The 26,754-nt window shown below is 38.0% G+C and overlaps 4 protein-coding genes across 9 annotated transcripts in view; 2 read left to right on the top strand and 2 right to left on the bottom strand.

The window, feature by feature from the left end:
* Positions 1–2,713, bottom strand: part of LOC139968730 (uncharacterized) — a 70,874-nt gene extending 68,161 nt beyond the window's left edge. For all 5 annotated transcript variants that reach the window (XM_071973049.1, XM_071973053.1, XM_071973052.1 and 2 more), the window contains exon 1: positions 2,513–2,713. In XM_071973049.1, coding sequence (XP_071829150.1) covers positions 2,513–2,549 — 37 coding nt within the window. In that variant the 5' untranslated portion in view covers positions 2,550–2,713. The remainder of the gene's footprint in view (positions 1–2,512) is intronic.
* Positions 2,714–5,387: 2,674 nt separating this feature from the next.
* LOC139968724 (uncharacterized) lies at positions 5,388–10,718 on the top strand. The gene is made up of 3 exons (XM_071973037.1): positions 5,388–5,901; positions 7,358–8,287; positions 9,325–10,718. Exons 1-3 carry the CDS (start codon positions 5,656–5,658, stop codon positions 9,733–9,735), a joined length of 1,587 nt encoding a protein of 528 aa, XP_071829138.1. The 5' UTR covers positions 5,388–5,655; the 3' UTR covers positions 9,736–10,718.
* A 1,637-nt stretch (positions 10,719–12,355) lies between these two features.
* On the top strand, positions 12,356–26,176 carry LOC139968723 (broad substrate specificity ATP-binding cassette transporter ABCG2-like). Of its 2 annotated transcripts, XM_071973036.1 has the most exons (17): positions 12,356–12,476; positions 13,351–13,466; positions 14,003–14,062; positions 15,325–15,439; positions 15,891–16,043; positions 16,191–16,348; positions 16,884–17,035; positions 17,786–17,899; positions 19,161–19,342; positions 20,072–20,137; positions 20,961–21,046; positions 22,126–22,215; positions 22,600–22,724; positions 23,137–23,291; positions 23,498–23,587; positions 24,384–24,448; positions 25,138–26,176. In XM_071973036.1, exons 2-17 carry the CDS (start codon positions 13,351–13,353, stop codon positions 25,283–25,285), a joined length of 1,875 nt encoding a protein of 624 aa, XP_071829137.1. In that variant the 5' UTR covers positions 12,356–12,476; the 3' UTR covers positions 25,286–26,176. The 2 variants fall into 2 exon arrangements, with proteins under 2 accessions (XP_071829137.1, XP_071829136.1); XM_071973035.1 differs by lacking the exon at positions 12,356–12,476 and having other exon boundaries at positions 12,990–13,466.
* LOC139969265 (uncharacterized) overlaps positions 25,334–26,754 on the bottom strand; it is a 35,322-nt gene continuing 33,901 nt past the window's right edge. Inside the window, exon 33 of the mRNA XM_071974179.1 lies at positions 25,334–26,407. Coding sequence (XP_071830280.1) covers positions 26,247–26,407 — 161 coding nt within the window. The 3' untranslated portion in view covers positions 25,334–26,246. The remainder of the gene's footprint in view (positions 26,408–26,754) is intronic.

Genomic DNA, 26,754 nt, shown 5'->3' with positions numbered 1-26,754 from the left:
CATAAGAAACTTAACAGTACTTAGTGACTTGAACTCTATAGAGTCCAGGAATGCAGTACATTTTTGTTCTAAAATATCTCAAGTGATACAAAATTCATGAAACATACTATAAATAACAGTCTAGCATTAGAAAATTCTTTCAGAGCAATGTAATTGGAAGAAATCCATTTTATTAGAGGGTCGGGGGGGGGGGGGAGTTGGAGGATGGAAGGAGAGGATAAATTTGTCTATTGTAGAATGTTCTATGATGACATCATTTTAAATAATCTCTGTAATCATGTGTAAATGTTAAGAGTGATTACAAACAAAATCATTCATGTTATATTGTCCTCTCTACAATGGAGCAGTGCAGGAGGATTCAAGTGGGGTTAAATATTTAAAGAATTTAGGTCACGTGATGACAATGCAAAACATGAGAAAATGAATGGGAATGTAGCAAAGAAGTAACTGTAAATTAATAGTTCAGGTTCTGTAAATCCTTTGTATTCTCACAACTTACACAGTTTAGTACAGTCAAGTATCTGTATAAATAGTTCAGTTCTGTTTTATTTTTTGTAATTTCAAAACATACACAGTTTATTGTACAGTCAAGTAACTGTATTAATAGTTCAATTCTGTTGTATTTTTTGTATTTTACATACACAGTATAGTCCAGTATATACCTGAATATGAAGTGTAACAAGTGCATGGAAGTTAGCCAAAACAAAATGTTGTGAGTTGGACAAGCAGATCACTTCCAGAAACGAAAAAGGAAGTGTACAGAATTATAAGAGCAAAAATAACATAGCACAATCTACTACTATATGTATGTTTAAAAGAGCTCACACTTAGCCTACAGTGTTGTTAAAAAAAATTATTCACGGAGGTGGTTACATCAAACAGGGGCAGCCAAATTGTAACTTTGGACTGAAATTGTTAAAAATGGTGAACATTGTAAATAGATCTTACAGAACAATGCACTTGTGTAGTTGTAGTTGTGTAGTATGTATAGGCTATGCCTACAGAAGACTTTTATACATACAGCACTCAGAATGAACTCAACCTCATTATATGGCACCAAATGTATTGATGTTACACATTGAGAAATTCCAAAGGTTCTTTTTCAAAGTAACACAAAGTGAGCACCACTTCAGGTGTGCTAGCTGTTCACTCAACTATATCTGCTTAGAACAGTACTGTATTTCACATTTTATGAAGTATGTCACAATTTGGGAAATTCCATGATTTTACCATTTGAAGCAACCAAGACTAGATACCACTTGAAGTGTGCTAGCAATTTTAATCGAATGTGTTCTGCGCTTTAGCAACTTTAGATGATTTTATTTCACAAAAGTAGGTCTAAATCATCAAGTACATTCTCTTGGGTTGACTGTGACCAGTTCAACTACTATATTTTGTTTTTTGTACGAAATAATGATCGAAGAAATATCCGTCATTTATTCCTTCTACATCCTTTGTTTTGATTTTGGTAGTAGCTGTATCTAGGCCTAATTAGATATTCTTACAGGGTGTGAAGACTCGCGCAAAATGAAATGTCTAATGCCGGTAATTTGACCCTGTTTCGAATGAGGTGTAACAGAAATGTTAAACACCACCATCGATCCCAGAAAATACACACACAGCTTGCTACCGTTGGTAATTAGACACTAGTGTACAATCAGTACATACAGCTGCGGTCAATACCCACAGCACAGTATACAAACGATACAGCGATGGACATCTCTGGTCCAGCTAAGGATAACAATTAAGGTATCATGTTTCATTACTCTCTGCATTTTGTAGCGACACGAACAAAACGTCACTTGCAAGCAACAGAAAGTTAACTTTTTCAGATGGCCGAGCACGGATTGGGGCGAGTCTTCAATGCCTTTAAGTTAGTATTTGTAAACCTTACTGGTTGAGATCAACCACAAAACTTTCTGGGGCACTCAATCACCTCATTAACATTAAATGTTACATACATGATACAGTGGGTAGCCTAGCACCACAACTATACTGGTGATGCTATCTTAAGATATTACCCAGAGTTTCATCAAAGGATGTAAAACACTGAGCTAGATTCATGGACCTTGCAAATTGCATAAATTAAATATGTGAACAGTTGAGGAAATAATTAGACGTGTAACAAATTTCCTGTTACTAGCCTAGGTGTTTCAAGTGTGTCAAACCTAATGGCATAATGCTACATCATTCATAAACCAGGGTTGTCTGGTTATACCTAGTGTTACTGTTACTTGTGTGTTATCTTGAAGAGATGACAAAATGAGTGACGGGCGATTTTGCGTAGGACCAGGCCTGTTGTGTTGGTCAGGTCGAGGGACTTGAATAAGAAACTGTTACATTTGCCTAGACCTAGTTGTAAATAAACTGCACAGTACGTAAACAGCCATTGGCAAGATAGGATAACAATGTGTCCAACAGCAACTGTATACACATTACTCATCATAGGCCTAACAATGAATCATATTACTTATTCGGCTACCCTTTTTCAGTTACTTTACAGTGGACTTACCTGTCACTGCTACCGCAAGAAGCAGTAATAGTTTCATTTTATTGCTTCTCCTCTTCTAATTTATTCTGCACAAAACGACCGCTTGTTTTCCTTACTGCGCAGGATATTGAAAGTATCTGTTGAACACAACAGAGTTGGTAGCTGTCGGTTAACGTTCTACCTAATGAGTTGAAAGTGTAGGTTTCTAGACTTCAAGTACGAAGGTCGATGTTTACACGATACAACGCAAATTGTACGGTACCCGAAGAACAATCACGACTGCACGTGATTTTTAGTAACATGTGATAATATGACTATTCATAGCCCCGCCCATTTAGGAGATTGATTGTTTTGCAAGAAGTTTGGACCTAACTCGGGCGAGTGATATTTTTTGAATGACCAAAGAGGTCCTGAATATTTAACAAGGGTCACGGGAAGGAAAATTCAAAACAACAAAACAAGAACGGAGAAGGTGGAGGAGGCGTGGCAAAGGTGTGACAAGTGGCGGTTTGGTTTGTGTTTCCACTGAAAAGAGTTCATCGCGAGTGACGAATTCACCATGAATCAGAATCAGTAGAAGTGTTTTAACATTCCCTTCTAGCGTATACCAGCGATAAAGTGAACTTTTTTCTCTGTCTTAATGAAGATAACAACACACTTCGTCAATTTGTTCAATCCAAGGGCGTAGGAACCGGGGGGCTGGGGGCGCCAGCCCCCCCCCCCAGTGAAAATATGGAGGGGCGGAAGTATCATTCCGCCCCCCCCCCCCCGCTCCGCAAGTCAGAAAACCCCTTTTTCATTTCCAAATGAGAAAAAAATCTCATTTGGAGCACCAAATTGCATCTAAGGCTAGGTGAAAATGCAAAATTATTTACAAAATGGAGTGGGTGTGCTATATTGCACCAAACTGCATCTGAGGCCACCTGGAAATGCAAAAAAATTCCAGTCTAAGGGGAGGGGGACACCCCCTCCCCTTAGACTCTTCCCCCAGGCCGGCTATCAGTCTTCAGCCCCCCCCCCCCCACTCAAAAGTACCTTCCTACGCCACTGGTTCAATCTCTGTAAAAAAACAATATAAAAAAATACAAGGATCTGAGGAAGGTGTCCGGTGGTGAAAATGTAACGGTTGTTCTTTCTACCGGGCCAGTATTTTCTCGACCGCTGTCTACAGTTTGGACAAAGGAAATTGTCACACACCATGAGACAAACATCAAACAAATAATGTAACCTTCGTGTATGTGTGATTTTTTGGGTATGATCGTCAATTTCAAACCGATTGACAGAGCTCCATATTTGAAAATTGGAGGGGAGAAAATTACTAACCAATCTGCTTAAACGAAATCATAAGATCTCTTTGGCTTTCGAGTGTTTACTTTTTTCTTTAAATTGAATTACATATTTGTCTATAGTATTATTATGAACGTGTGATTGGATTTTAGTATCGAATAGCATCGAAACATCCGAAAACAAAGGTTGATTTACGTTAAATAATATCAATGTGTAAAAGTAGGTTGGCCTGAAGTTTCGGTTCTAGCAGGATCTTCTTCAAAGGCTAAAAAAGGCAAGATCTTCTTCAAAGGCTAACCTATACTTTTACACATTCTCCTACACAGGCTCTCTAGTGGATAAGCAGTTTGCTAACAGTTTTATTTTATTTTAAATATTATCAAAACAGCTGTAAAGCTGGCGATGGGTACTTTTAATCACTGCAGAGAAATACATTTAAAAAAAAAAAAAATAAGCGTCACGTACTCCCAAAGTGACTGGAATACCTTTTAAGCCACGGGAAGGTTCTTTCTATAAACTTAGTCTTATTTTTTTGAGCCAATTTCTGATATTCATGTACTAAAATATTGTTAATATTCTTTTGATCACAACTTCGTTTTGGCCGAGGTAAAGTCAGTGTATCATATATGATATATATACGGAACTACTCAGAACAGAAGTTGTTTATGTGCAAACGATTGTAGTTGAACCGGCGTACCCATAAGCTTGATAACGAGTTCACATCATAATTGAACATAGGCCTTCCTAGTTCTTACAACGGTTTTCTCTCTTACTTCTGTCTTTCCAATTTTTACGTGGTTAAATATGTATATAAATATCATGTATATTATAAATATGTATACAAGTCACCTATAAATATCCTCTAAATAACCTCTTCAATCGACATTTTCTAGTTGACCAACTTTACTTGTTTAGACATACAAAAGATGCGGAGCGGAGACTTGTACGTCTATAGAATTACGCTGATACTACAATGACGAGACACGCATGTAGGTACAACGGTGCATGTCAGCAGAGAATGTATAGAAAACCGGGGGGTGTGTATAATGCCTTAACTTTGTTTAGCAATGTATTTAGGCCTAAAACTTTTTGTATCACAAATATAAAGTGACAAATGACAGCGGTGTACATTCCAAATATGAGCTCTTGCAAAGTCCAGGGTCAGTTATAGGCAACCACCAAATCTATTTTTCATCGCCCAGTATCTTTTTCATAACCGTGTGTCACCGTGTCGGTATAACACACACACTCGTGGCATAAGTTACCACGGCAACGATATGTTACTTGATTGTTTCCAAGGTTTGGAAATTTAAAAAAAAAACTGCCATAGAAAAAGAAACGTCTGAAAAATCCTGCACGCAAGAATTCCTCCATTACCCGGATTGTTCGGCTTGTCACTGCGGTCGGTCTCAACGAAGTTAGCCAGTCTCACAATGAGCTACACCCCCCCCCCCCTTCTCATACACACTTCCCCTTCAGCGTGCGGCAGGTGTGCGGCGTTTTGAATACCAAAAATGGTGTGTACAGGCCACCGTTGTCTAGCTCGTTTTCCGTGTTTGACGTGTGTGTGTGTGAGCAAGAACGTGTGCTTCAACTGTGCATAGTTAATGAGTGTACGATGTATAGCATATATAACACACAAAGGCAACCCGTAATAAGTGTGCATACATCGAGCACAACACTAAACAGCAAAACATATCGGTACACACAGAACTGCACATAACATGGCGTAGTGATGAAGGTGTAATTACAGTTATAATACTGATAGTGTTTTCCCAACTATTGGCAAAGTAATCGCCGTTCTCATGGCGTGCTAGGTCCATAGGGCTTCCAATTTGAAGCAAGTTTCTCTTTAACTACATAACTAAGGGAACAGAATGACCACTATGTCTGCCGATTCAGATGCAGTGCGGTGGACCACAGGGCAAGTTTTGGACTGGATGACAAATTTTTCAGACAGCAAAGAGGACATCAGGGTGAAAATTCTCAACATTGTGCAAGAGAATGATCTGGATGGCCATGCTCTTAAACAACTTCGAGATGATCCCGATGAACTCCATGACTTGTTACCAGTTCTAAAGGAAAGGTTGACATTCAGAGCGATGATGAAACAATTATATGGGGTAAGTTTAACGTAGGCCTACTGATAACTTATCAATCAGGGTAATGGCGGGCGCGCTGATCCTTGTAGTATGTTGTTTGGTATGCAATTGTCGTCCCGACAGAAGTAACTTATAGGCCTACGCAAAAATGCCAATAAGTCTGTTATTAGTTTCGGTACTGGCTATATATGCCATTACGGTATATTGAGATTTGGCGCGTTAGCGGGGTCCGTTTCCATAGCAATATGCTGATTGGTGAGACCAAGTCAGCCACGTACGATCTTTAATAGATATTCCGGTGACAGGTAATATGAAATTTACGCTTTGTGAAAAAGAACAATATTTCACACTGGTTAGTTGAAAACCCCATCTCAATATCTTCTATCGTAACTCGCTAAAGATAAAGATTTGCATGGTTTTAGGCCTATTTGATTGAATGAAACCATTAGTTATCGGGCGGGCTAAACCTTGGATTCTTCCGGCCCTGCAGTTCATCACAGTATGATCGTAACGGCATATGTTCTTCAAAATCTGTATTTTTATTTCTACTTTAATATTTTGTTGGTTTATCTTTGAAACCTGAAATATTTCGAATGTCATGCTTCATAGCTCTCAAGGTTCTCTGTTATTAAAAATTTCATCCGAGTTCACTTCTTCTCTTTTTGTAGATTTATTATTTTCCTTTGTCAGCTAGTATTATAAAGAGAAAAAGAACTGTTTCAACTGAAATGCCTTAATGACATCATTCACTCTGCTAGCTGTTGCCAGACGCATTCACAAAATATTCCTTTAATTTGACAAATTTGCATATCTTCGCCATACAAAATCCCACACTTGTGGAGCTTTAGTTGACCTAAACATGTAGAAATTTATCGAACATTGTTGTTAAAGGTACGGTATTCTCTCAGCTAGAAATTGTTTAGAGGGCGGGCCAATTTCATAGGTTTCGCTGGTACACCGTTACTCCACTTTCTGACTTGGTCAGCCACCGGTACTTTTATCCATTTAACTCCAAACAAGTTATATAATTACTTGGTCACTAGATGGGATAACAGCTTTGCTGTGTTTTATAGTGTCCTTATAGTAATTAACCTTCCTACTGTAATGTTAATTTTGTATAAATCTTTTACAAACATTAGCCTATGGGAAATAAATTTGAAATTGAAAATTGCCATTATTGGCCACTCATAAGTTGAAGCTGTCATGATTACGTAATTTCATCTCGGCGGGGTGGGTGTCAATAAGTTAAGCTTATTTGAACGTCATGTTTGTAATAACAACAACAAATCAATTAACTAACGGGATTCCCAAGCACGAATGTAGGCTTTGTCACCGGTTCCCGTTATATAGGCTAGGCCTATATGCTATTTATTAAAACATGCAATCATGCTCTCACGGAGCCTATACATAGCCTATCATATATTTAGTTATTATTTTATGATTAATTTTTCATGTTCGTTTTATCCTTTCCTTATAGACACTCGCCGCAACACGGCAATCAACAAACATTAGAGCTACTCAACATTCTCCGACACAATCCCCCTCGACAAGTCTGGAATCACCACCGACTGCTGTCTCAAGTAAGAATATGACAGCTTCTAATGATGAAAACCAATCACATGCCGTGCTTCCCGCCTTTTCCTCCTTTGATTCATCTCAAGTACTTTCTTCAAACTCTCAACCAATCCTCGGTTTAAATTCGATTACTGCATCCGCACCCATATCCAACAATATCGTCGAAGATGCAGGTGCTGGAGATATACAGATCGATTTATATCGCGGTGTTCATCCAACCGGAATTATATCGGGCAGTCATAACCATTTAGTCAGCACAACGCAAACACCGATCTATTGCGGCGGACAAGTACAGCCTGTCAGTTCTGTTGCCATGACACCGAATACCGTGGCCGGTGGCTATAATTTGCAATTCTCTCATCCAGAAACGAGAGCGGTATCTGTAACAGAACCTTCGTCTTCTCATAGTCAACGGTACGGTTTACGGTCCGCATTACGTCAGACACTGTCATACTCCAATGTGCCGAACAACAATTGTCGAGTCAATGTCGGTGCAGCATGGAATGCCACGAGAGGTTCAAAATACTCCAAGGCTCACGAAATAACTCAGAAATATAAAAAGATACTACAGAGAGTGAGATCTACGTCATCGCTGCACGGTCAGGAACACATATCCTACCCTGCCCCTCTGCCGACGTTTTCACCGATTTTGAAACATCAAATTGAGATAGGTAACATTTTAAATTTCAAAACGAGATTTGTCTACGAGTGCGCTCAGTTTTACATGTCCATCGACCCGACACCGAGTCACGCCGCCTACCGAAACATCAGTATGACGATAGTAACCACATTCCCGGATTTAGCGGATCCTCACAACGCCAAAGAACCATGGGTACGTTGTATATATATATATATTCCAAGGTACATGATCCGTAAAACATGACAGTTGCAATATTTGTAAAAGTATCAGAGAGTTGAGAAAAGTGCGCCGCTGTATCGGGAAGCTTTTACCATCAACTTCCCCACAAGTTCGATATTTTAATCTCTAGATTCATGGTAACATAAATTGCAAAACTGACTTTTCATTTGTGTAGAATTTGGAAATTTTATCTGGGTAGTTAACCCATATGAATTATGAATATTAGGACGCCTCGGTTCTTGCATAGCGCTGTTTGGTACCTTTGAGTGAGCTTGTACAATTTCCAATCCGACGAGAGAGGGTGTAGCGGGGGGGGGGGGATACAGCCCTGGGGCCGGGTCAAATTAATGGGGGAATGGGATAAGGAATAATTCATTCTCATGTTCAAAATAAATATACCTAAGGAAATAGAGAAGACTATACAAAAATGGTGCCCTGTGACGTAATCGTCCCCGGGGCCCGACCTTCCCCCCAGAGTGCCCATGACTATATCAACAATGTATACGTTCTTCTGTATAAAACAGGTCTGTGAATTCTTGGTTTGCAGACTTGTGGACAATTTGTATAAGAATGTGGCTTTACTTTTTTCCATCACCTGTGTAAAATTACTACCTATATTATATACTTCCTGAAGTTCCTGTGGTTTATGATGATAAAAAGAACTGACGTTACGTTCTGATTGAATAGGCTATGTAGTCCAGGCTATACTGTGACTGATACGACTCTAATGTTTAAATGGTCATTTTTCCAAACGCAAAACGCAAAATAGATTTACAAAGCAGGACTGACGTAGCAGTGGGTCCAGGAAGCTATCAAAATTGATTGATTTTGGCTCGGCCCTACAGTCATCCTTTCAAAGTTAAGAGTTTCACGTTAGATATTTATTTTCGGGGCAGTTATAGAAAAAAATTATCGTTTTTAATAGAATATGTCATTTGCCATTCGCATTATTTAACCCCGTTTCAATCACTATGGTCATATGTGGAGTTTTTTTTTTCATGTTACATCAGAGACCATTCAACACCAGTTTATCCCAAGCCATACGTAATATCAGGCGACGGTTACGAAGTGTACCGGGCACCGGTTTCCCGCCGGTTGAACCGCGATATCAACACCTTCACGTGCGACGATTTACACCTAATCTCGCAGATGTGAGTCATCAACATCAGAGCCAAGGACAACCCAGGACGTCAAGGAATGTACATGAGGAACATAAGGCGTCAGTTGTGACGACGATTGAATCGCCTGAACCGATTTTAGTCGAGGCTGACGATCCCATTGAATCCGTCGATTTACTAGACGATACGACGGTTGTTAGTGACGATTATACCGAGAAGAAAGAAATCGTGATTAAAATGGAGGATGTCACATCAAACGAGGAAGACGTCATTGCAGAGGAATGGAACAACGACGAGTCATGAGTTTTTTGTTTTCAAAAGTTTTCTAACTTTTTTTGGACATTTTTTTTTTTTTTGAAGCAGAAATATGGATTAAATAAGTGAAAGGGAAATTAACAGAATTTTGTAAAAGAGAGTAAAGTTTTTTTCTCTTTTAATATTGTTTGTCCTTCGTAGATTTGACTCTCGGGTAGCGGTTGCGAGGATTGGGGGGGGGTTATAGAGGAAATGTCAGGAGAGAAATAATGACTATGGGCATAAGTAACGTATAACACAATGACAGAGTTTCAAAACAAGTCTCGTTGACACCGGGCAAAATGTTTCCATCGGAATTAGTCGAGATCGCATAAAGAATTTAAGGATTGGGAAGCCTTAACAAGGGAGGCGGGAGAGAGGGTGGGCGGTTAGTATAAGGATGGTACTAGGTATATAAGTATCTATTCTAAAGGTTTCCATATATTAAGTCAATCTAGCTCAGAACGGATCGTGCCCCACTCGTCGCCGATCGGAATATTCCACTATCACATAGGGGTGTTTGTATTTATGTCCAATCTAAAACAGTCGTTGTTTTGTCGTTCTCGTATTATTTTGCCAATGACACTTAATATCCCTAACTTATTTTAGTTCATTGAATTAATATTATTTATATTGTTATTAATCCCTTACCTATGCCAACCGTTTACCATGGTTAAACTCGACGCAAACCTATCATCGAATGGTATAGCCCAACATATAACGACCGGTGACGAATGGGACATGATCCCTCATAACTAGTAGCATCGATGAAAACAGGATAGTGGAGAAGGGGCACATGGAAAGGGGAACAAAATAACCACCTTATCTAGTTTGGTAAGCCCTGCCTTCTCCTCCTCTAAATGAGTGGTATAGCCTACATATAAATGAATGTACCATAGATGGCAAACTGCCACATGATATGACGATTGTATATAAGTTTTGATTTACTTTGTCGACATTTAGAATGAATACTGTCTCGTTGAGTTATTATTCTGTAATGTTGTTTTATTTCTATATATCTGCAAGTTTCGTTTCATCGCTAAAATAATTAAATTAATACTTTTCCACTTCCCATCATGCAAACTGATAATAGTACACCGTTCCTTCGTGCCCAGATATAAGAATGAAAATGACAACCCTGTTACAAATTCATCATCATTGTGGAAGTCGGGGGAGAGGCGCGGTCATGAATGGGAGACGAGGGGGGGGGAGGAAAGTATGGGATAAAGAATAGTGTATGGGTATTTTCATGATACACTCATATGATATCATTATAACACATAGTTGTCCCCGCGTCCCGCTCTGGATTTTGATCCCGCTGTGTGAAGAGGAAGCGTGGCAGCATTCCAAAACGCTGTCAACTTTGTATATGAAAGCGTTCGAACGTAAAACAACAGATGTACGTGTACACCTTAAAGGCATTGAAGACTCGCCCCAAACCGCGTGCGGCCATCTGAAAAAAAAGTTAACTTTCTGCTGCTTGCAGGTGACGTTTTGTTCGTGTCGCTACAAAATGCAGACAGTAAAGAAACGTAATACCGTGTTATCTTTAGCTGGACCTGAAATGTCCATCGCTGTATCGTTTGTACACTGTGCTGTGGGTATTGACCGTAGCTGTATGAACTGACTGTACACTAGTGTCTAATTACCGACGGTAACAAGCTGTGTGTGTATTTTCTGGGATCCCTAGTGGTGTCTAACATTTCTGTTACACCTTATTCGAAACTAGGTCAGATTACCGGCATTAGACGTTTCTTTTTGCGCGAGTCTTCACACCCTTTAAGTAGGTGTATTTGGTCTGGTTGAGTACCGTACTACGAACGTGGCGCACTACACACGTGTCACAGCATGTATGTATGTATGTATGTATATGTGATCTTCCCGCAAGCAGGAACTCGCGAAAGAAGCCATGGAGGCTTGTAGACTCGCAAGCTGACCGAAGCCAATCTCTCGGCACACATCCATTTAACGTCCATGTCGGGAAGTTGTTATTGAACAACACCCTTGCCAGACGACACACATTGCTGTCGGCGGGGAATCGAACCGGGGATCTCATGACTGGGAGACGCCGGCGTTAACCACTAGGCTATACACTCCGCCAACAGCAACATCAACATTTAAAGGGGGCGTTAGCCTGCGTATAAGCATAATTCACGTGGGACATATTTCTTACTACATGGACATATCTTTTTATATCCTGGTCCGTGGACATATCTTTGAAAAACTGGGTTATATCAAATACAGAACAAGGACATATTTTTTTCAAAATATTAAAATATTACAGTGGGAGTCCCTATTTTGGCATTTCAAGGAACCAATGTCGGCAACAACTTTGGAACACCGCGGATGGAAAACCCATAAAACCAATTTTTAGGGATTGTGTAAGGTATAGATCCCTTCCAGACTTGTGTGAAACGAAAAAGTCCTTCGCCTTTGTATCGTTAAATAAGAGCCAATATACAAGATAAAGTCAGCTTTTGCTCGTAAAAGTTGTAGACATTACTTGTTTACTCGCTGCTTTCCGTGGGTAGTGTTACGTAACAATTTTTTTAAGACTACATCGAGGTCATAACGACTAAGAACCCACACTTTTGTATAAGAACAATGACACGTACGTTTACACAGGTTAGTCACCACTCAATATATAGGCCTATGTCAACATTTCATAAGGTGCGAATAATTGCTGTTCTAGATCTCTGGATTTAGTTATACATCCCAAAATAACGATCTTCGTCTCAACCTGTAGCAAGGTAAGTCCTTATATTATTTTATTATAACAATTCCTACTATTTTTGTTTCAGAGATTCACGTATATTTATTATATGATATATCACCGAGGTGAGTGTCCGGATGATGTTGTTAATCAACTAAGCGATGCCGTTTGTAGGTTGAACGGATCCACGTTTGATTAGGTTACCATTGTTATAGGACTGATGAATATAAAAAAAAGGAACTGCTAGTTAGTAGCTCTTACCAGGGAGATGTTCCTTAACAACTCCCTGTTCTTACCAGGAGGATGGAACAACTCCCTGCTCTTACCAGGGAGTGGTAATCGAACAACTCCCTGCTCTTACCAGGGAGTGGTAATCGAACAACTCCCTGCTCTTACAATGCAGAACTATGATAGTACGAGTGGGAGGGGACGGGTTGGAGGAGGGGGGTTCATGTAATACGTCGGTAGGGCGTAAATGTCATCAAACATATTGGTCCCGAATCTAGTTTCTCCATCTGATCATCCAAATTATATAGACATTTATGACAAACCAAAAATGTCCAATAATTACCATACATATTTTAGGTAGTTCGGTTGAAACTTTGGACCGATAATTCAAGTGTATCATATAAATTGGGGCTTGATAATCCAATATTTGCAACGATAAACCTGGATAATCGGTCCATAAAGTGGAGTTTCGGCGAAAAAAAGCCTGGATTATCGACGAGAAATCTACAGGGTTATCGAGCGATAAATGTGGATTATCGGTATGCATATTTCAAGGTTTATCGATCGATAATCTTTCCTGGAAATATATTATACTTTGACATTTGGCTTTCCATAGACATTTAATGTGGATTCAATCATTTACATATTGCATACTCTTGCTTCTTTTGTTACATTTATTTAAGATGTCAACCCATCCTGATGAGAAAGGAGCCACTATCTCTTGCCATGACGTCACTTATGACGTCAAAGCGAAAATTGATGGCAAAACCAGAAAGAAACATATTTTAAAAGGAATAAAGTGGGTTTGGTTTCCCTTTTCTTTTCTATTTTAAACGACAAAAGATTTTTGGTGACGTAGACTCATAAACCAGCGAGTCAGTTTACATGGAAGAGAAAGCGGACGGGAGAAGGGGTGGGGAGTGTGGGGTGGCTTCTAAAGATTACATCATCTTTTCAACTTATTGCATACAGGGATATAGCGAGAACGTATTGAGTGGCGGTAATCTCTTTCTTCTTTTTTTGGTATTATATGCGAAAATGTCTTTAATTCTTCCTTCTTGGTGGTAGTAATTGGTCAGTAAAGCATGGTCGAAGAAATATCAATTTTGAATGATTGATAACAAACACCATATAATTGACTGTCTCGAGTTGAACCATTATAGCTATTTCGATACAATCACTGTTTTATCTTTCGTGAAATGGAAATTTCCAAGGGGTATGCCTTGACATAAATCATTTGATATGTTGTGGATTTTATTTGTTTAAATAGCTAGTATATGAGCTATCTCTATATAAGTTGATTCATTTCTTTAAATTTGTTTCTTTGATCCAAAGCGGAGTGTTCGGTCAAGGAATGAATGCAATTTTAGGTCCAACAGGAAGCGGAAAGACATCGTATGTATAAATATATTCCCATATTTGTGTTTCTAAATGTGTGTGCGTGAGTGTGTGAATGTTTCAAATCTTAATCATAAACTCAGCAGTCATGTGACATTATCGTTAAGCAAGCAGTCCGCTAGCTGAGAACAAGATTAGTTTGGTGCTATACCGTATGAGTTTGCTTCATCTTTCATTCTTTGAGTGAACTTTCAAAAGCAAATCAAAATTGCAATGGAACGTTCTGTTTGATTTTTCAGTTGGCTGCATTATACTGGAACATACTACATATAATTGAATGTATAATTTTATGTATCACGTGTTGTGGAATGTCGCTTTATTCTGCAATGTGTGCTGTAGTGTTTGTCATGCATTGTGTTATTGCGCCGTGCTGCTCTGTGATATGTTTGTGATGTGAAGTATTGTTGGCATGATAGACGTGATGTGGTGTGATGAGATTTGATGTGGTGTGATGGGATGAGGTGTGATGTGATGATATGGTATGTGATAGATGTGATATGATATAATATAATATGACTGAATGACATGACATGATATGATTTGTTATGATATGATATGATATGACATGATATGATATGATACGACATGATATGATATAGCATGATATGATATGATACATTATATTGCATGATATGATATAGCATGATATGATATGACATGATATATGATATTGTATGATATGACATGATATGATATGATATGACATGATATGATATGACATGATATGATATGATATGACATGAGAAGACATGATATGATATTATGAGATGTGATATGGTGTGATGTGATGAGGGGTTATGAGGTTTGATGAGATGTGATTTGATGTGGTTGTGATGTGATGTGGTGGTATGTGATGGATGTGATTTGATGTGATGGATGTGGTGTGGTGTGATGTGATGAGGTGTGATGTAGTGTTATATGATGTTATGAGGTCTGATGTAATGCCATGTGTTATATAATGTCATGTGATGACGTTTAAAAACAGTAAAGTACCTTAAGCCATGAAGGTTCTTTCTTTTATCATTCCGCTGATGTTTATTTTTCTAATTTAATCAGAGTCGTGGGCAAACTTCACAATTCAACATTAAATTACGTATTGAGTTTTGAATTCCGTGTTAAATGACACGGACGTGACACGGGCCCATATAGCCTGTATCACTTGACACGGGCCTACATAGCATGTATCACATGTTTTAGCGCAACAAGATTGTCGATTTACCGAACTAATATATCATATGCTTACATTTCTTTTCGTGCAGTCTTCTCGATGTATTAGCTGCCAGAAAAGAGCCCAAAGGGTTGGCTGGTCAAGTTCTCATAGATGGTAAACCGTTGCCAAAGAACTTTAGGCTGATATCCGGTTATGTTGTCCAGGTACTATATCACATGTGTATATATGAAGTATCTTAAGTTTATTGTCCAGATAATGTAAGGATGTGCGGTTGCGCTAATCAGTGCCCTTATATAAATTAGTGATAACTCGTTTTCTGAAAAACCTAAAAACTGTATGTCTCACATAAATCAGAAGTGTTCCTGTTTGGTAACAAAAAGGACCCTTTATCCAGTTCGGTAATAAGAAAAAATATACACGTATGTTGCAAATTTAAAACCAAAATCCAATTAAATCTCTCCTTTAAAGTATTCAATAGTGGAATTTGTGGTATGGAAAAAAGGGATTCATTTTGTCGGAAAGTTAAATCAAAGTCACATATCTGACTATACCCCCAACTCTTTGTTCCTCCCCCTGCCCCCCAGGAGCGAACCCTCTTCCCTTCTGATCGTTGCAATAATTCTACATATTCCAACTTTTATCTATGAACTGCAGGATGACGTTATCATGGGAACTTTAACGGTTCGAGAAAATTTGGCATTTTCGGCGGCCCTTAGATTACCAGAGGAGATCTCCAATGAAGAGAGGAAATCTCGAGTTGATGAAGTGGTCATCGAATTAGGACTGACGCATTGTGCTGACACAAAGGTAATGCTGCATTAAAAGTTAAATCAATGACATATTCGAAGCAGCAGGAACATTGGAGGCTGGGAAAGCGAAGGGGACGGGGAGGCGGTGTGGTTTCTAACACCCTTTTTTTGACAAGACCTTACTCCTATTCTTTTCTGGCTTCAGGTGGGCACAGAGTTTATTCGTGGGGTGTCTGGAGGGGAGAGGAAGAGGACTAACATTGGGATGGAGCTGGTCATCAAACCTCGAGTCTTGTTCCTGGATGAACCCACTACCGGACTAGATGCTAGTACCGCGAATGCAGTCATTCATCTTTTAGCTAGGTTAGTAGTTTTATTGTTGGAAATATTATATAAGATCCCTAAAAATTTGTGTCCCTTTTTGTGAGAAATGTTTCAATCTATATTATTATATCCCTCTATAGTATTGCATTATTTGTAGCCCGGGTGTCCCTTGTAGTGTTATAATGGTTGTTAAGATTAAAGGCGATGGCATCATTATCCTAGCATCAGGTCGTGGGTTCGAGGCCTGACCGGCTTAAAGTAAGACGAGTTTTTCATCCAGGAAAATCCACGTTTATTTTATTCTCATCAGAATTGGTCTTTCACATGTTTTTTCAAAAGAATCCAAAATGATCTCAAAAGTGTAAAATGGATAGCTAGTCGATGTGAAATTTAAAAAAAAAACACCCCATTCAGTTTCTCCGAAATGCACATGTGGCTAAAAATAATAAACCGATGTAAGTCAGATCTGCATACAATTGTAGACTTTAGATTTATATATGTTTCCTAAAATAATTACAAAATAACATTTCACTGATAGTAGAGTGACGTCAGACCATTCTCTCGGCTCTTTCAGTCTATCCAAGAGAGGGCGCACGATCTTGTTTTCTATACATCAGCCTCGCTTCAAGATATTTCGCCTCTTTGACACTATGCATCTCTTATCTTTGGGTGAAACTATCTACCACGGACCAGCTGAGGAAGCGTTGGGATACTTTTCGTCAATAGGTAATTCGAATACTTTACTCATCAATTACATGATGTATATGAGACCAGTCCCTAAGTAGTATAGGAGGGACCGTTCACACCCTATTGTGGTGGGTAAATGTGGTGGGTAAATGTGGTGGGTAAGTGTGATGGGTTAACTGAAAGTTAATAGCGCCCCAATGCGGACAGTCATTGATTATTTGTATATAATGCATTTATAGTGTTCAGTGGGCCTATACATAGGTGTTCATATAAAGTGTGAAATTGTAAATAGGCATATTACGCTATATAGATAAAATTATATATAGGCCTAGATATTTATATATATATATTTATAAAAGTAAACTAGTAAGAGTGATATATAGGTGTTTATATATTTATAAAAGTAGGAAGTATAGAACTGATAGCCGGATGTACCAGCCAATAAGTCAAATAATGTAAAATACTACTTTATACCACGAAAGTCACTCAGAAAAGAACAAAGAATAGAAGGAATGAACGTTAAATATGAATACCAACAATTAACTAGATATGCAAATAACATTTCGGCAATTTTTTATTGGAATGGAGAGCTTTTTACATACCGAGACAAGAATTTGTAAAACAACGCTAAAAGTAGCATTTAAATCTGGAGGATTTGTGTGATTATAGTACAATAGTTGTTACGCAAAAGGCTTGATAGGGAACCTATACACTCATTTAAATATCGATGCTGTTGTTGTATTGTTTTCCCTTTTAGTTTTCAATGTACTCTGATCATTTGTCTTCTAGGATATGAGTGTCAGCCTCATAACAACCCACCCGACTTTTTCCTGGATGTTATTAATGGAGAATCAACTTCTATGAACTTAGATGGAACGGAGTATAATAACAGTAAGGGGAATGGTAAGATATAGGGATATTCCCGGTCGTGGGAAAACGTGGAAACATACTGCAGGACACCGTGTACACACACAAGAGCACACTATACTCCACATTTTTAGTGTGAAACCCTCATTCCCTCTAACATAATGACCGAAGGAATGCAGCGGAGTTAAAGCAGCTTTTTGTTCATAGAATTTAAATATTCATATAATGGGCGGGGTTTATTGCGATCCTAACGGAAAAGATCTTCGACTTTTATTCCACCATTTGAAGTTAGATTTGAATAGATAAGGCTATAGTTATGTATGTCGTTGTGGCACCGTGGGCTCACTGAGGTTGAGAAAATCATAGAAAAGGATGCAAAAAGCTGCTTTAAACTAATTTGGTACCTGAGACGCTCTGCCAGACTAACTTTTTCCATAAATATACAACAAAAAAAACTTTGAATTACCCTTTTTCTTACATCATATTAGCATTGTTCTTGTTGTAGTTGTTACATAGTAACAGTGAATTGTTTTCGGTAGTGTTAGCTGCAGTTGTAGGGCTAGCAACAGTTGTTTTATCAGTCGGCTTGGTGTTAGAAGACAATGACACCCGCAAACTGGTTAAAAAAGTGGTAATTGCAGTGTAATGGTAGTGATAATGGTAGTGATAATGGTAGTGGTAGAGGTGATGAACATGGTATACAGTGGTAATGTTAGTGGTGTTGCCATTGGTAGAAGTATTCACTCTATAGTGTACAAATAGTATAAGCGTCGGTGTGAATGTAATGGCATGGTGGCAGTAGCAATAGTGTATGTTTTAATTCTGCTATTGATGATGGTGGTAATGATGGTGCATGGTGTCGGTGAAGGCATGGTGACAGTCACAACTAGTGATAGTGTTAGTGACAATGACAGTGATAGTGAATCATGATAGTATAAGTGTTAGTGTTTTGTGAAAGCTTTAGTGTTAGCCATATAGCGTTTGCCCTAAAGTGTCAGTATTAGCGTAAGTCTTTATTGGTAGTAATATAGTGGTAGTGAGAACCACATTGGTCGTAGGCGATGTTCACACAGTCACTGTCTCGATGCAAGGGGACTGGGGTTGAGAGCTGATCAGTCGTTCGGTAGTTTGGTTTTCGTGCCCAGGTTCTTTCCTGGGTGAATTTTCTTAAATAGTACATTAGTAGTGGGCCTACTAGAGGTTGTCAGAAACTATGACAAGGAACTCTAGTCCGGAGACACGTTCTCTTTTTTTCCTGAAACCAAATTGATTATGTACTTTTTTATCTTCCTGACAGAGAAACTTGACACTGCAAACGGAAAGGAAAGCCAATTAACTCTAGCTACGGAGTTTCTTAAAAGTCATTATTACAGTGACTTAAAAACAGCGGTTAACAGGATTTGGGAAAATATACCCGATGGAAAATTGGTCACAGCAAACGAACAGAATATTGAATATCCTTGTTCGTTCTCTAAACAAGTAAGTTTATAGACCAGGGGGGTCACCATGACGTGCCAAATGTAGCAAGCGAAAGTATTCAATCAGGCCCGCGAAAGCAAATCGGCCCCATGTACAATCAAACATCAAATAGGATATGCGACTAGGGTACCATAAGGCTAGAGCCTACCATGCACATTGCTCGATCTAAATATAGTGAATTGGGGGGTGGGGGGGGGGAGCCAAATCGGGAATGCGACTGGGGTACCCTAAGGCTAGAGCCTACAATGCACATGGCTAGATCTAAATATAGTGAAATGGGGGGGAGGGAGGGTGGGTGTTTCTATGGCTCTTTGCCCCAACCATATTTTTCTTTAGCTGCATAAAATTAAGTGATATGAGAACCGTAATAGAGACAAATGCTGACAAAACTTTAAATACCAACTCATTGCTGTTAGCATTGGTTTTTGTCAATTTTCAATGCCATTCGATAAAAACATCTTATACCAATGCATTTCGTGACTCGATCTAAATTTCGTTCCAAATAATGGAGAATTTTTTTTTTTTTAAATGAAAAATTTGAATTTGTCTGTGATTTATACTTATATGGGAAATTTCTGGTCAACGTGTTGACTCGGGTTAATTACTCGCTAACATTTATATTAAAAACAAAAGTTCATAGTTAATCATTCCTCTTCAAACACGTATTTCATAATGTGCAGTTAATATATGGTTGACTTATCACAAAATCAATTTATCTGCTTTCCACAGCTTGTTCATGTATCGCAACGAACCGCTCTGAATATAATTCGGAATCCATTTTTGACCGTTGCAGGGGTATGTTTGGTCAATATTGTATTTATATTTTCATATAATTCATATTCATAAATGTCGTTATTGCTGGACCTTCCAATTATCCTAACCTCCGCTCTCAAATATCCATAGGAAATGCATTTTTCCTTACGATAAACAGAAAAACGTATGACTGATTGTGCTTATAAGCTGAATGGACTATCATTGAAAGTCGAAATGTAAATATCAAAACGAAATTTAAAATCAATATTTTATATTTGAATATTAATGGCATTTATGAATATTCATTAACTTTCTATTGAGTATATATTAATATTAACAGACAACTTAATCAGTACGTTTTTTTTAACTTCAACCTATACTGATGAATAAATTACCCACATAATATATGCCTTACAACATAAGCTTTTTTTCCGAAGAAGAATGTCAATCTTCAGGACTAATAACTTCTAAATTGATTGAACTGTCTGGTAATGAATATGCAATGATGAACTAAAAGACACATGATTATCACAGTAAGATGATATCCGATAAAAGATCTATTTCCACAAACAACAGACCACACTTCCTTCCGCATATAATTATGAATCATTGAGAACGGCATTCCCTATATATAGATATATCCTATAGCGAGGGTGTGGATTATTGCGTGAAAAGCACCTTTGTTAAATGCCATACAACTCAGTACAATTTCAATTATATTTATGTATTATATATATTTATATATATAAATATATATATATATATATATATATATATATATATATATATATATATATATATATATATATATATATATATATATATAAATATATATAAATATATATACATTGTTTCCTTTATACAGACTGTGGTTGTGATATTTCTCTCAATCGTCATTGGAGGGATTTACTTTCAACTTGACAACTCAGTAGAAACTGGAATTCAGAACAGGTATTTTGTGTATTGTGTAATATGAGGTACATAAGGTACATACTGTCCCACTGCGGTATCTAGTTAGATTATGTGATATAAGAATTGTCCTTAGGTCTAGGGGGTAAACTTTTCTGTTGCCGTATGGAGGTAATCTTAAAAATCGAGGGTATACTGAGGTATAGGTATAGGGCCTAAAGCTAAGCCAAGGAGGCAGATTCAAACTAAACCCTGTCTAATGGCGGTTATTTCAGGCTTAGTTAGAGTTAGAGCTGTGCGTATATTGGGGGGGGGGGGGGGTAGTAGAGGTAACGAAAGTACTTTGCTGTCGAGGGTAATAGCTAAGATTTATAACTAGGCGAAAGAGAAAGATGCAAAATTGAAGCAGTGAGCAGTGAACTTCTAAGACCACACTGAATCGGCTCCAATTTTGTGACCGACTTGGCATCGGTTTGGGACCGACTAGTTTCACTGGGCGTGTGTGACCCCCTTCCGCACACCCCACCCACCATACCGCGAATATACGCGCCCGCCGGCATCGCTATGAAATATTCTTGTTTGTGAAAGATAAATTTTGGGTAGTAAGTGTATTCTGTTTGTTCATAAAAATGCACTATCGATAGGATACTGAAGGCCTAGCCTTACAAATTAGCTTAACCTGCTGTATGTGATAATAAGGTGTGCACTAGTGGGATTGTATGCAGTAACGGAGAAGAATTTAAGACCGGAAAGCTAATGCAGCATATTTTAAGTTGTGTTTACGTGATATACAAGTTTATACCGCGGTAGGTTACTTTACCGGTCAAGATTATTGGTTATATGTTTCTGGCAGAGGTGCAGATGATGACCAGTTTTGACGTTGATTTCATTACGCAGCGTTGTGCTGTTGCGCTTTTATGTGTCAGGCTATATGGAAATAACATTTTCAGTCTAATTAGAATCGGTCTCTCGCGGTTATATTGAGAGTTTTATCATTTTAATTCAATTGAACGGTGTAAAATACATTGAATTTAGTGAATGAATGAATGATTGAATGAATGAATGAATGAATGAATGAATGAATGAACGAATGAATAAATGCATCTTCTTCTCTTCGACAGGATCGGCGCGTTCTTTTTTCTTATTATGCAGCAGGTATTCAGTAATATGAGTGCTGTCGAGCTCTTTATTCAAGAGAGAGCTATATTTGTGTGAGTGACATGTTTCTTTTATTTTTATATTTCCTACGTTATTGATCGGGATTTAACTGATTAATTGAAAACTGATGAAGTCATGGTATTGCATTATCCGGTCTTAATCGATATGCGGACGAAGTATCGAATAATGACATTACCAGCATGTGTACCATTACGTCATGGCAGAGCCGTATATTTAGGCGGCTCTGCGTCATGGGTCAGACAGACGTAATCGTCCGGGTGAGCAGGTTCGTAATAGGATGAATTTGTCTCATTTTAATTACATGCTTGTCAAACTTACCCTTTTAACCAAGACTTTTCTCAAAATAGATATATATAAGCTTTGGAATTGCAATTTTGCGTCTCGGTCGAAATATGTCTGCTTTTCTTTGCATGAAGTCACGAATCAGCGAGTGGTTTCTACCAAGTGTCGACTTATTTCTGTTGCAAGTGTATCTTTGACCTTCTTCCTCTGAGAACAATTCCATCTCTCTTCTACTGTACTATCTCTTACTGGATGATAGGTAAGAATTGACAATCTTCTTCTTCTTAATTCCGATACACGTAAATACGGATATCACAATTGCAGTGGGAAAATGTTCTCGGGCGAGGTTCCACACCAAACTCTAATAGTCGTATTAGCACAGTGCTTGCGTGTAGGACTCATTATATAACTAGTTTATAGCCTAAATATGCCTCTGACTGCCTAAAGTTCCATTATTTTCCTGGGGGAGGGGGGAGCTGGAGGGAACCACACCCCCTAAATTGGAGCCGAATTCAACGACCTCAGGATCACACCGACTCTTTTGTAAAGTCCTGGAACCGTGGACGTGTACTACTCTAATTGCGGTGCGATATATCTATACTCCAAAGCTAACAGCTAATTCCGAGCTTTGCGTTTATTTTCTGTTATCCCCGTCTCTTTTGTCCAACCAGGTCTGAGAGCCAACGCGGGGGCGTTCTTCATGTATACGTTGACCCTGCTACTCACGGGCTACGCTGCTACCGCTATAGCCTTTGCGATCAGTTCGTCGGTCAGTCTGGCTGCTACAGGAACCTTATTTATTGCGATATGCTTCGTCCTGATGATGGTATGTACCACAAAAAAAAAATCATATAGCGATATTTACGAAATATTTTGTTGAGACATTAGTACTAACAGAACAATATAATATTGTTTAATTTTTTTTCATTGTGAATCAGTTGGGAAATGGAATTTTATTGTTATGTAAGGTTAGCACTTGAAGACAATGAGATGCTTCAAGTTTTGATCATTTTGTTTTCTGATTCTCTGCAGGTATTTAGTGGTCTCCTTGTTAACATCAACTCATTACCGGTATGGTTAAGATGGCTACAGTATCTTAGCATATACAGATACAGTCAAAACGTAAGTTGAATCATAAAGTTTATGCTTTCAATTCAACAATGTTCCATCGGCTGTATAAATATATAAACAAGATATATCTGTATTTATGTTACCACGTTACAGAGACAAAGTGTAAATAAAGATTACAACAGTTAGTATTTTCCCTCGTCTTTATCCACGGGTGGGGGGGGGGGACGAGGGATTGAATTGGGAAGATAGGGGGTGCAGTCAGCAGAGCATAAAAGTTGCCAAATGTAGTCTGTTAAGTGGAAATAGAATCGAAATGCTCAATTTTGGCTTAATTGTTCTTGGTTTATGGCAATTCATTTGATATCTGATAAAAGATGAGTTGATGTTTTGAAATGACAGTATGAATGACACAATAGGAATGCCGCAATAAGAAGCCATTCACCCTTTAGGACTGAATAAAAGAATTCAGTTCTACCAAAACCTATTAGCAATTTGTAATTATAAACCAATGGGCTAGTGATTCGTTGGTCCAAGCCCAGATTTGGAAGTTGGCTCTATCAGGGAGCTGAATATCCCTGGTCGTTGTCTCCGATCTTGCGCGGACAGCTTCTCCTCATATACTGATGACGTCTGATATATAGTCGACAACATTAGTAACTTTTTGGTGCTTTTACGTTTTATTAAACACCTAGGAAAGGACAGTTGATTTCTTGCAATTCATTTCCTTGTTCTGTTTATTTGATGTAAATTTGATTATAGTATGTATATATATATATATATATATATATATATATATATATATATATATATATATATATATATATATATATATCTTATCTTCCATCAGGCACTTGCAGTCAATGAACTGAGCGGACAAAAGTTTTGCACTACAACTCTAAATATTTCAACTTGGTACGTATGAAAAAAAATCTTCTGAAGCATTTAAATGTTCGTGCTATTGATAAATTTTTAATTTAAAAGTTTAAAAACGAGAGGAAAAAAAATCCAATAATCCTTTTTAAAAAATTTCTATAAATATTCCAATCCAATCGTCTCCCGAAATTTGTTATTTTCTTCTTCTTCTCCTTCTTCTTCATTCTTTTAACAAATATTTCAGATTTTGTATGATATCAAAGTAAATGGAATGGAAATGGGTTTTTTCAGTAAAGCCGGAATCTATTACATACAAGACAGTGTATTGATCTGGCAGTGTATCTGCCTTTGGTCATTTGTTCTTAGTCATATCCTACCAGATAAGACTTACCGAAAGAAAATCAGCCTAACCTTTAAGAGTTGCATGCCTTACAGTTAATCACTGTGTATATGTATATAACATATTGTCGCTATATGAGGGATATGATAGTGTGTTAGTATATATGCAGTAATGCAAATATATGCAGGAAGCTATCAGAAGTATCCCAAGCTCCTCCGTCCCCTCCCGCCCCTCTTCATCACAATCTACGTCTTCGCCTTGCTCGAGTTACCCCTTCACCTCCTCACCCTACCTATTTCCTCGTCCCGTCCCCTGACCGGATCCCAAAAAATATCAATATAATATCACTAAATCGTTGAAATATTCTTATTGAATTCTCTCTTATTAGTGTCGATGGTAATTTTTACTTGACGCAGCAAGGGATCGACTACTCTCCCTGGGGACTCTGGCAAAATCAGGTTGCTCTCTTCAGCATAACTGTGGGTTTCTTAGTCTTGGCTTACATCCAGCTTAGAAGAATTCCCAAATTAAAATAATAAATTTATAAACTAAGAGTATATATAGGCCTATATATGTAGTCTATAAACCTGTATACAATCAGCACTCGCCATTCAGATCAAAAACTTAAAATGACGTTTGAACCCATTTTGCAGTCGTTTGATTTTATTGTCTTACCTTTTGAAATTACCTTTATTGTCTTACCTTTAATAATAACATTTATGTAAGCATACATGGAAACTATATAGGTCTTCTTGTTTTGGGTGAATTTCTACAGGACTTATACAAATGAACTGTAATTCGAAAATAGCTCATTAATCTACAAATCTCTTAATCCTAAGGTTAACCAGATCATCCTGACACAATTTGAGTGTATACTCAAAACGGCTGATAATTCGCTAGAAATCAGGGAAGGTTGAACCAAAACATTTTATTTGAAGCTCTGACTTCATAGTGATTCTCAGAGATAGGCTATTTAGCAGTGTAAAACCATAGTTGATAAAAGTCACAGTTAGGCGAAGTGATATGAGAGTGCTACTGAAAAAAGCTTGTTGCACATTAGCAGATGGGTGACCATTATTTGAATTTCTAACATATTTGAGGACAACAATGATAGCCTTCAAAGTATTATTCGTAAAGCAGTAGAACACTTGCAGACAAGCGAAAAAGAACTTTATGAAACAGCGAGTGAAATGATATAGCAGTTCGCGTATTCTGACTGCATGTAAAAAAATACTCTTGTTGAAGATTAAGTAAAAGATGTGATCCTACTACTGTTAACAATCAAGTTGCTATGGGTAACCATTACTATGGATACCGATGACCTAATAAAGGTTAACAAGAAAAAACATTTTAAGTTGTAGATTTATAACACTTTTTCCTATAAATTGAACAAACCGAATATGAAATATACAAAAGATTGCACTTTAGTTCATGAATTGTTATCTTTACGCTCCAAATTTCCACGAACATTATTACTTAAACGCGGATTGTCATTCCCTACTGGCGTAATTTGACTTCCATGGAGATCCCATCATACGGTCGTAATATAAGATTACCGATCGGAGTAACATCATCAATAGATTGCAGGGACCGGAACTCTAACTTCCTCAAGAGGGTTGCCAGGATGACTTTTTCTTCCATCGTGGCAAACTTTTGTCCTTTGAAAAGAAAAGAGTTAAAACATTGGCTTTAATTTGGATAGGATAGGATGGTGAGTTATGGTTGGCGGAATGATATGGGACTAAAGGATCATGTGCCATTCGTCGCCAGTTGTTTATTTTGACCTATACCATTTATAACTACGAATCTTGTCCGTGTATAACATCGATGCCTACAGCAATTATTTCAACCCCTACCCTCATCAAGTAGCCTCGTGTTTAACTGTCGTCATGGTAACAGAAAGGAGGATGGGGGTTGAAACTAGTAGTTTGGTGAAATAACGTTAATTCTTTGTGCCTATACGGCTATAGGTATAAAGTGGGTCTATACTTTTATACAGAGAGTA

This window comes from Apostichopus japonicus, chromosome 6, assembly GCF_037975245.1.
Source record: "Apostichopus japonicus isolate 1M-3 chromosome 6, ASM3797524v1, whole genome shotgun sequence".
Taxonomy (NCBI): domain Eukaryota; kingdom Metazoa; phylum Echinodermata; class Holothuroidea; order Aspidochirotida; family Stichopodidae; genus Apostichopus; species Apostichopus japonicus.
The sequence above is the reverse complement of the archived record's forward strand: the minus strand, read 5'-3'. Positions and strand labels throughout refer to the sequence as shown.